The 11,834-nt window shown below is 34.2% G+C and overlaps 1 protein-coding gene across 1 annotated transcript; it reads right to left on the bottom strand.

Annotated features, from left to right (window-relative positions):
- Window positions 1-414: 414 nt before the first annotated feature.
- Window positions 415-10,259, bottom strand: LOC142344437 (alpha-(1,3)-fucosyltransferase fut-5-like). The gene is made up of 2 exons (XM_075396079.1): window positions 9,992-10,259; window positions 415-1,733 (listed from the first exon to the last, which is right to left on the bottom strand). The coding sequence occupies exons 1-2, from the start codon at window positions 10,123-10,125 to the stop codon at window positions 629-631; spliced, it is 1,239 nt and encodes a 412-aa protein (XP_075252194.1). The 5' UTR covers window positions 10,126-10,259; the 3' UTR covers window positions 415-628.
- Window positions 10,260-11,834: the final 1,575 nt, after the last annotated feature.

Below are 11,834 nucleotides of genomic sequence, written 5' to 3'. Positions count from 1 at the left end.
CGAAAAATTTTTGTATTTATATATACTTATGATTATTTAACATATATATTATTTTTGCAGCAATAAAAATATATATATTTGCGTTTATTTTCAAACGCTTTTACGGCAATTTCAAAGGAAAGCAATTCCTGGATAGTTAATTTTTAATTGGGCGCTGGGAATTCTGTCACCAGTAATTGGCTTCTGCTGAGTAATTTATTTAATTCTTCCAGTAATTGTTTTGGGAGAAAAAGAGAAAACTGGTTCCAAACTGAAATCTTCGTTGCTTAACTTATCGGTCAACTTGAATTTTTAAAAAATTTTTTCGGTCAGCTGCCGGAACTGTGCTAAAACCTCCCAATAGTAAAATACCGGATGTATAAATCTAACATATATCTTGTTGATGTCCCAGGAGTTTCGATTATCAAAACCAACTGAACTTTTAATATTTATTGATAACTGCAAAACAAATTTACTGAAATCATTTTTGCACAACTGCGCGTTGGATCACGATTTCATTTTTCGAAATTTGATATTTGTTACATGTTTAACATCTGAATAAAGAAAAAAAATTAAGGCAATGTTTTTTACAAAGCACGAAAGTTTGGTAGTTATAAACATATAAAGGAGCACAAACCAATGAGACAAATCAGCGTGGAACACACTTTTCAAGAGAGCGAAACGCTTGACCGAGATTTGGAATTGTCTCGACTTGTGTCATTGAATTCTTGTTAGCTTCACGCGTTTTGTAAACTTTCTCGCAAACTTTGCAGTTTAGTAAATTATACATTGTCGAAGGCTCTTCTCTTAAAACTTCATACTTCAAATGCCATTTATGATACGCGAAAAACTTTTCTCTGTCGACCAACAAGCTTGTCAAATATTCAACTAGACTAGGAATGTTCTCAAAATCGGACACGTGAATAAAAGATCCAGGCAGTTGTTGTTCATACGTCTCTCTCCATCCGTTCACAATTGGAATTGCGTAATAAACCAAAGCGTTTGAAAACTTTTCTGTTACGTAATCAGTACAATTCGAATTTTCGAACGAAAAATAAATTTTGCATTTACTTAAATCCTGTTCATATTCTTTCGTTTTTTTCTTCGTAGCTCCATGGTCAATTATTTTTGACCGGTTCAATTTGGGCATACACTTTTTTGAGGCTGCACCCCACATGTGAAACTTTCCTGGCAATCTGTTTATAATTTCCGATGCCATATCGAACCTCTGGTTGTAAACACGACATTGAGAAACCATCCAACAGAAATCCTTATCCTTCTGAAACGAATTGTATTCCTTTTTTATGTCTGCGGTTGTCATTTTGTTTTCTTTTTTCTCCACGATTCTGAAATACGAGTCTTGAAATGTAGCCTTCCGAGAAAGGCCAGCGGTATAATTAAACAAATTCTGGAAACCCCAATTTCCGGCAAAGTCCAATCTGGAGGCTGATGATTCCATTCCTCTGGCTATCCAAACCTGTTTTGGGTCCCGTTTTGAGCCATGTTCCCCCACCATTCCTTGCAACCTGCTAATTCCCGGGTTGCCAAATATCATGATCGCTGAATAGTTGGTCCAGTGGTCTATAGTTGAAAACTTATCTTGTGTGAATATACAATCATAATTCAGTTTGCATAAAGATCTGTAATTGGTTTGGAACCCTTGCTGCTCGTAGAAGAAGTTAAGGACGGTCACTCGGTCCGTTTTTACTCCTGGAACTGGTTTCGATTCCTCAATTGCTTGCAGTGCGTTGTACCTGAATAAATTGAGGACCATGTTTAGTGTTAGATGAGAAGAAAAAGCTGTTAATACCCCCCCCCCCGCCCCAGGTTTATACCTCGACTTATAAAAAGACTTTAAAATTCTAGAAGACGGTCCAATATTGACCTTCAAGAAATACACGGTCCAGTTCCTAGTTAAGGTCGAGGTAGTCTTTTCATGGGTCCAGATAAGGTCTTTTCGTAGCAAATTAAGGCATGGTCTTTTCATGAGTTAAGGATTGCATTTTTGTGGGATTAATAAAAGTTAACCTTTCTATACTTCTTTTTGTAGATGTGTGACATCTACCAGCAACACCAAACTAGCGTTGCAACAGGCAGTCCATCTTCCAAAAACAGTTGGAATTTGCCCCCCCCCCCCCCCCCCCCGGAAACACACCACAGGAAACAGACATTTTTTAAAACAAAATGGGTGATCAGCTTTTTAATCCCACTTTGACTTATTATGCTGTGCAAGATATGCTGTTCATTGAAGACTATTGTCATTGGGAATGTTGTTATAAACCACTATATAACTCTGGACTTTGCTAGCTGGTCTTTGGAAACGCAGAAATTTACAGAGACACATTTAGCTATGAAAATACCTGTCTGGTTACTGAAAAAACCTAATATAACAATTTCAATGGACCCTATCAGTATCTATTTTCAAGGGCCCTATTGATCCCGGCCATTCTTATGTGACTTGCGTTCAACTAAATATTCTAAATCAAGACAACCTCCAAGCATACCATCCCAATCCAGTGTGACCTTAGGTCCGACGATCCCAGATGCCACATTAACCTCTGGTCACAAACATTCAGGCCAAAAAAGCTTCTAAAAGGACCGTTTCCAAAATGAGTCTCAGTATTAGCCTCTCAATGGCCGAGGATAGACCAAATCTACTTCTGATCACACCGTCCCAGGTGAAAAAGATTTCTGATCAGTCCGTCCTAACCAAAAATAACATCTGATTTGATCAGGGCTCACATCAAAGGTCTAACAAACTAGTGATCAGACAACCCCAGGACAACAAATTTTTTAAACATAAGATGATCGCGAGCTCAAAATCATTATCAGAGTAGCCTCTGATTGAACGGTCTTTCATTTTGAACATTTTGAAGTTAGTCTTGCGGCTGCCTCTTGTAGAAGCTTAAAGCAACTCTCCTGGTGAGATGTTTTACATCAGTTTATCAGTTTTAAGAAATTGTTTAACTGCGATTTCACCCTACCTGTAATCGGGTTAAAATTTTTGCAAGTTCAATTTACAAAATTTTTTTGTCTGATGACACAGTTACATAATTTTTTTGGAAATTTTTTTTCTTAAGATTTTAAAGTTGGGTCTCAAAATGTAATCCCTAAGAATTATTGAGGGACTCTTTTTGAAGCTGAAGACTTGCTTCATTTTTGTTGATACGATTCGTGCAACAATGGTTAGTAGCGCATGACAAGGTTGACGTCCTCTACAAATTGACTTGCAAAAATATCAATCCAGATCATTTTTGCTATTTAATCTTTCGTAATTGCAAGATCATTAAAAATAATAAAATCCTGTCTCGACTAGTGCTATAAGTCACAGCCACTTTGCAGCATACGATAATTTGAAATGTGTATTTTCCAATATTCTCAACCAATCACAGACTGACAAGACTCTATTATCTTTTATATAGTGCATGCACACCTAACTCTTTTCAGTCTAATAGATAGTTGCACTATGTGTATACCATTGTCTCCTGCACTGTATACTATTACCATCGTTATAAATGAAGTTTATCTTTAGTGTTTCGGTAGAGTTGGTTATTCAGAGAGAACTAGGTAAGTCTATTTCGCTCACAGAAGTAAGTAGCCCTAATTCTATGCCAATTAAGGCTGTGAAAGGAGCCCAACTAAGGTGGTGAATTAATTTATTTTGAAAGCTTGTTTATTCAAGTACAAGTCGTAGCCTGGAAAATGATACAAACTACAGGTTGTTCAAAACTTTGTTGCCCCTGGCCAAAATGTGACATGATTGAGTTTTTGTACCATCAAGTTCACAAAAAAGGATTTGGAAAACATAAAAATTCTCCTCTTGGTGGCAACTATAAATTACTAAGGAAAAAAAAACTGCAGAAACAAAAATCAAAAAGGTGTCCTTGAGCTCAAGTTACAAAAAATTACGACCTCGACCGTTGTTAAGTATAAAAATAACAAGCCGGAGTGATATTCTCAATGAAAAGAAATCAGATCGTCTCTATACTTCAGTTTGGATGAAACAAAAGTTACCGTCCTCGACTTATAAGAGACAATGAATGGTGCCTCGACTGACGCTCAGAATAAAATTACCTCAATTTTGGATTGATTTTACAATTTTGCCTGAAACTAAATTTTGGCAAGAACGTTTTCAATTATTGTAGAATTTGAAAATTGGGATTGAAGGTCTTTCCATTTCAAATTCCAACGAATGATAATTACCTAATTATTTGCTTTAAAAACTTGAGAAGTGGTAACTTCACAAGCCTCTTATCCTAAGTAAAAGAGAGGGTTAAACTAGGCTCTTCTACTCGGATAATATTCATATGGGAAAGGCAATGTTTGCACAATACAATACAAAAAAAGTTTAGCTCCAAATTGTCTATTTCTCCACAACCCAACCAAACGATCATCAGCCATGGTTTAATCCTACTAGCCAAGTCTTCAACGAGCACGCAACCCTACAACCAAGGTGGCGCTTTCCGTGATGTATCTTTCCGTGATGTCCAAATCCGAAGAGGTCTTAACTTAACCTATTAGTTGATTGATCTCTCTAAAAACCTATTTTTCTAAACTTAGCGTAGGTTTATTCTGAAGTAAAGTCAAAGCCTAATTGTAAAACATTAGACTTATACATTAAATATCCCAATTTTACCACATACCTTATTCCTAAAAAAATCAAACATAAAATCAATCAAATTGTAGTCTCGAATATGTCTCCAGACTATTTTATGATTTTTCATTCAATCTCTAAGTCTACACCGATTCTTCGAGTAATGCTGAGAACAGAACAAGGAGGATCGGTAATGTGTGTTTGCACATTAAGTTCCGACACTGCTTGTCTGCATTTTTCACTCAACTGTCTACCAAATGAGGAAGAAGAAAAGCTAACATATCAACATGTTAGTCAAAAAAACGAATTTAAAAAATCTACCTGAGATGGCCAATGAGACTTGTTGCTACCATAATATGACTACCAGAAAAGACGGCGACAAAGATGAAAAAACAAATTTTAATCACGCCTAAAACTCGTTGTCCATTATTTTGAAAAACATTAGTAACCTAATCACAGGGCATCAGAGAAAAATTATACGATAAAAAAATTAATCTTTACTTCATTAGAGAAAGAAAAATTATCTTTCTTCAATGCAACTTGGTAACATGTCCACAAAAAATGAGCAAAAGGGCATAGTTTAAACATAACCAACTAACGTCGGGCAAATTAATCTCAGACAACGGGCGAGCAAATGGCTTTCTCAGTAGCTAGCCAGCGCTTAAAGAAGCTAGCTTTAGCTTAATTCGACTATGCAACTTTTAGTTTTCTAGTTTTTTTAGTAAAGGACACAAACAAAAAAATGATATTTTAAAAAATTCAAAATATTTCAAAATTTGAAAAAAGCTTCCCGATTTCGCAGTGAAAAAGTTCAAAACTGGACTTATGTCTCTGGATTTATGTCAAATAACTCATCGGCATGACTTGAAAAGCATCGCTGGCTACTAATGATTGTAAAAGGACAGAAATTTTCAATAATTTGGAAAACAATCGCAAATGTTGCCAAAATTCAATATATTAAATCTTCAAAACGGCTTCATTGTCTCAAGATACAATCTAGTATCCTAGTATCCATACTTCAAGCTTTATATAGTTTCATTGGCTCATAAAGCTCCATAAATTTGGAACATGATAAAAATTTTCCGAATATTTGACAAGAAAAATAATTTTATCAAAAAGTTGCTTAAGCTGGAGTCATTAAAATTTTAGTAACCATCAAATTAACTGTAGAAACTATGCAACCGCTTATGATCAAACGTTGGAGGAGGTCCCTAGGACACTGGTGCGGGAAAAAATTTAAAAATATTCAAAAAATTTGAAAAAATTGCAAATGCTTTTTTAAAAATTGTTGATATTAAAATCTTGAAAAACATTAAATTTTTTCTTGAAGCTATGGAGTAATTTATTATCGAGCCCTGATGCAGCTTCATTGGAGGTTGGAAAAACCTAAACAATGGCCAATTTTTAAAAAAAAACTTGAAAAAAAACTGCAAGTTTTATCAAAAAATTGCTAAAACTCGTGATGTTAAATTGTTGAAAAACCGTTCCATTACCACTAGAAGCAAGGCAGTCACCTATTATCAAACCCCGGAGGAGTAGCATTGGCTGTTGAGTTTGGATAAGCCTAAAAAAGGCCAAAAATGAAAAAATTCAAGAAATTGCCAAAAAGTTCTATCAAGTTTTTATCAAAAAACATTGCTTAAATTTGTCATATTAAAAAATTGAAAGCTATTACATGACCTATAAAATTACAAAAACCATAGATAATAAAACCCTTAAGGAAATTTTCTGGCCCCTGTGTCCAGTAACACATGAATAGTGAAAAATGAATGTCAAAAAAGATTGAAAATGTTTGCACGTTTTGACAAAAAGTACTAAAATTCGTAACATTAAATGATGAAACCATTGCATTACACCTAGAAACAATTCACTAACCTTTTAAAAACCATAGAGGAGGCTCGGTGACAACCAGGGCTGACTGAACTCAAAATTTGTCAAAAACTTTCAGAAAGCTTGAAAAAAATTGTGAAAATTAGTATAACATTGGGTGTTTTTAGCGGTTAGTTGTTCATCAGTAGCCAGGGGGGGCACTTAGGGGCTGATGGGGAGGGAGGGGGAGGGTTAGGGGTTGGGCAACAGTGAGATGGGGGCAACAGCAGTTTTGGTGGGTGTTGGCAACTGTGGGGAGGGGGTCTCCAAACTCTAAGAACCGCCCTTCACACCATAAGTATAAGTCTCCAAAACAGTTTGAGCTGAAACAGAGCTGAAAAGCTCTAAGAGCACTTAATTCCTGCTGGGCACTACCTGTTTATCCAGCTTTTGAGAACAAAAAGTCAAAAAGCGTCAGAAGAAAAGTTGGTCAAGCGTTTGAGAGCAATTAAAAACTGTTGACTGTTTTAGAAAGAGTTATTGTCAAATTGATTAGAATTATTATGCATCAAATGAAATAATTAAGAGATTCTTTTTGTACATCTATACAGAGCGATTGTGTATTCAATATCCATGATATGTGATAGGACTGCAAAAAGAACGACAAATACAGGAAAAAAGAAAAAACTTCACAACTTTTTACACGAAAAAAATTGCCCAAAAACAATGTACCAACCAATTAACCATTAAGCTGTTCACTAAAAACGCTAAATCGTTCGATAGTGTTTTTTTTATCACAAGAGGACCGCCAACTATTGTGACACTGTGAAAACCAAATAAAAACCTACGAAAATGAGCGAATATGCAAAAATGACGAGTATTTTACGGAAATGGGTCTACTAAGAACAAAGACCAGATGAGAAAAAAACCGCTGTAAAGGCCTAGTTGTTGTTTATTAGATAAGGGTTGTGACTTGTTTATAGAGATGTTAAGCTACAAGTTAACTGCAATAAGACTGACAAAAGCTCAGAAATCCATTGCCCCTTCTTAAAAAACAAATATTCTCAAATTTCATAGCCAACATAAATTTTCCACTAAAAGAGTAGACAGTTTATCTCGCAATTCCTTCGAAAACTATTTTCGCTTGTTATTAGTGAGACTAAGTCGTAAGATTATAAAATAACATTAAATACAAGCTGAAATAAGAAATTTCACAAAAACATTTTCACGAAACCATTTTCAAGCCCTTAAGTTTATATAGAATTAACAGCAAGAAAATTAAATCTTTATTTGCGTCTCTTCTGAACATCATAAAGTCTTTTGTAAAACGTATTTCAAAATCTTTTGTATTTCAAAATATGAGGAAAAAACCTCAAAAACTGAAAAGTTTTCAAATCTCACAAAATTGTCTTTAAACAAATTTTCTAAGCTCTCAAGACATCAGTCAGAGCGTTTAACCAAATTATTTTTGGATTTAACGAAACATTTAAGATATCTCCCAATATTGAGGCTAAGCTGCGGAAATGGTACGCCATTGTAAAATACGGAAAAAACGCAAAACAGAACAAAAAGAGATAAGCTGAGGAAAACTTATACATTTTTAGAAAAATTTAATTTGAAAGTCAAAAATTTTTTTAGCTATATATCGATATTACTTATTATTTTTAATTTATGTATCAATAGTTGGCCACTGAAAACTGAATGAACCAATATTGGGCATAAGACAACGAAAGATAACAACAAAGACATGGCAAAAACAACATAAACTCTACCAAATTCCGCAAGAAAACAGTGTCGCGGCCCTTGAATCCCTATGTTGAGAAAACAGTAATTTTTTAGTAATGATCTTTGTAAATCCATATTTTTTTAAAAAAAATATGAAAATTTACCGAAGAAACAAAAACAACGGCAAAAAGGGGCAATTATGCAACAAAATCACATTTGTCATATTTTTGTAAGAAATCTCTTTGAACATAAAACCGTGATTTTAAAACAATTAATTTGTATTCTATGCGAAACGAAATTTGACCTGTCTTTACAGAGACTCTTCTAAAAGTTGACAGAATTAATAAAAAAAATAAGAACATTCAATGACATAAAAGACATTAGGTAACAAACGAATGCATATTACATGTTCACTTACACCTCTTGACGAAGCGTTTTGGACCTTTGAATGGTTAGACTCAGTAATTAGAGTTCAAAAAGAATAAAAACTGGAGGCAAAACACATGATGGCAATTACAATTTTTTGAAACTCTTCTTCAAAGCCGTAAAAACCTTTAGGTTCTCTGAAAACAAATATCTACATTTGGCGATGCTTGTAAATAAAGGGTATAAATGTAGCCTTGGAGCCGTGGAGCTGTCATTAATGGAGCCGTGTATAAAAAAATTTGTCAGTAATTAACATTAATAAATTAAAAGAGAAAAATTTTGAAAAAAAGATCAAATAAAAAAAATTAAGAAATTTCTAATTGTAAGAATCCATGATAATATCAAATCTATCCTTGTTTTTACCGCACGCCCGAAAAACACTCCAAGGGTTTCAAATGCTTGCGAATTAGACCAAATGTTGAGCGAAGTACTTCAAATATTCAAAAAAAACAACGGCGCATTTTGTATGATTGTCAAGTTTGTAAAAAACGGCATTTTTTTTCCAGAAAACTTTTATAGTAACGGTAACACTAACACTCTACCGTTAAAAATTTTAATTTATAATAAATAATTTTAGCATAATTGTGCCAAAACGAAACTGAAAAAAAAGTATTAATTCCAAATTTTTGGATGTACGTGCTTTTTAATGATACCTTTCACAACTCTTTACGATGAATATATCGATCTGCCAAAATTGCCTGAACAAAAAAAACCATTTGAGTATATAGTTCCTCCCTCTCCACTAAAGTGGGAGTCGGAGCAAAAAGGTCAAAACTGAGGAAAGATTGTTACCGCTGAGAGTTACGAAGATTGTAAATGAGCAAATCAATTTAGATTCAGGAAATTGGTTTAAAAAAGGGCTCAAAAACCAGCTCTATCTATACTATCTCAGCTGTTCACATATAAAGATAATTGGTATCAAGGGCTTGAAGTTATCCTGCGTAAAAGACCAAGGACAACCCTCGGCCTGACTTCTGTTGCTTTTGTTTATCCGTACGTATTCGTACGTATTAATTGAATTCCGAAAAATACGTTCCAGGCCTCATTTTGTACATTACTACTGTACAATGCAATACAATAGCTTACTGATTTTATTGGGTCCGAAAACTGCATTAGTTTAAATTTATAACTCTAATCTAGATCTGTACAATTAGCCAAAAAATTCTCTTTATTTTTTCTGTAGTTTGTTGATACAGTTCATTGAGAAAATTCGATACTTCTGCACATATGAGATGAGTGTGAAAAGAATTTGGTTCGACTTTAATGAGGGTTTTCTCCAATATTTACCACCGGCCCCATGAGCAAAACTTATTAAATACTTCCATAAAGTCAAACTAGGATATAATTAACCCCCACAGACATAAAAAACGATCTTTATTTCGAAAACTGGTTCTCTAGGCCCAAATATGAATTAAAAATTCAAGTTCAAACCAATATTATGTAATAGGGTGTGCTTACTTGAAAAAAGGAGGGCGTCGAGAAGAGTTTTCCACTGGCTGGGTTAAAGTCGGTGACATAGAATAAAAAACAAACAAGATGGTTAATGCTGCTCCAGTCCAAATTATATATAATTTGTTGATAGTTTTGAGCATATTCGAAAAAATATGCTTGCTGGATGTTGGTTTCTAGTATATTCGTTTTAACATGCTTTCTCAGATTGAATTATTGTATATTACATTAAATAGTTTGTAAATCATATTGTGGCACATTTGAGTTTATAAGCTTTATTTACCGCCAAAAAACTTGCAAAAGACGCACTCAATTACAAAGAGACGTGTGCTTGCTTTTTAATGAATATTACCACACGGTTGTTATCGTCACCGAGAATTTGTCAAACTGCGAAGCGAAGCCGAGGTGTCATGATAACTTCGAGGACGATAACAACCGTGTGGTAATTTTTTTTTAATTAACACCTGTTGAGATCATGTTTTTTAAGACTACCAGTTTATCAAACTGTTTCCATCATTAGACTACGAGTTTATCACCACTCTTTTATCGCCACTGTTTACTTAGTGACATTTGCGATGAAAGAGTGTGATGAACTGGTGGTCTAATGCTGAAGTGTTTTTCCAGTGTCGATCGAGCACTAAAATTTATTACACTGGCAGTTTTTGTAACTACTATTATCGCAACAGTTGTTGATAAAAACATGTTCTGGTTTTAAACAGGTTCTAGTTTAAAAGGTGTTGTTTTTCTCAGATCTAAAACAGATTAAAACACTACTTATTCTGAAAGCAAGTTGAACAGCAAAAAATTGTAAGCAAAAAAATCTTAGTGCTTTATTGTTCCCTCATTTTGAAAAAAAAATGTAACAAATTTTCTGCTAGCCCCACTTTTTCTTGTTCAGACAATTTTTGTCTTTTTCGGCGGAAACCCAGGCTTGCTTAAGTGGTATAAACTTAAAGCTCTCTGCACCTAGAGCTTCGATACAAGAAGTTTTAGGAATTCTGCTTTTTGGAAGTCTTCACCATTTTCTACCCTCAATTTCAAGCAATTTAGCCTAATGTTTCATCAAATATAGAAAAAAATTGGTCAAAACTCTATCATTTGATTAACCAATCTGGACATCATATTTATCAGGACACAATATTTAGTGTGCTTTGTTTGAAACTTGATAAAAAGGGAGAAAATCTTTTGAGATCCGTCTTTTAATGGTTAATTGTTTCTTTTGAAAAATCGAAAAACTTAACATATTTCATTTCGAACCCGAAAACCTTAAGGAGCTGTTATATCAAACCTGGAAATTTCAGGAAATTTTAGGGATAGCATGCAGTTTGTCCGCATGCACAATTGAGCGAACAGCAATCGACAATAAATCATTCTCAAAATTGTACTTTTTTGGACTACACTGAGATTTAAAAAAACAGATACTTTTTTCTGCCATTTTATAGAAGTTGATCACAATTTTTGTCAATTTTGAACTTTTTTCTCATAAATGAGTCATACATGAACACAACCACAAATATGACTAATCAGTCTACTACGCAGCTATACGTACTCAGTCATTTATTATTGAGTTCCAATTTCAAATAATTTAGGTCGTTTTTGGTTGCTGCCTTTCTTGAAGAACTCTTCAAATTTGCTGATTTTGGTATTAGTTGGAAGTAAAATTGAGGTGGCACATGAAGCACCAAACAATAATTTTACTGAGGCAACGCAGGTTTAAATAAACTGAGCGACTGGCTGATATATGACAAACATCGCATTTTCGGCAGTTTTTGGTTACTTGCCGTGCTGTGACTGTCGTTCTTATTGTTATCCTTTTTTCAATATCAGACTTCACCAGGCTCAGTTTTAATGT

Source organism: Convolutriloba macropyga, chromosome 8 (genome assembly GCF_964194025.1).
Source record: "Convolutriloba macropyga chromosome 8, txConMacr16.3, whole genome shotgun sequence".
Taxonomy (NCBI): domain Eukaryota; kingdom Metazoa; phylum Xenacoelomorpha; order Acoela; family Convolutidae; genus Convolutriloba; species Convolutriloba macropyga.
This window is presented reverse-complemented; position numbering and strand designations above follow the sequence as displayed.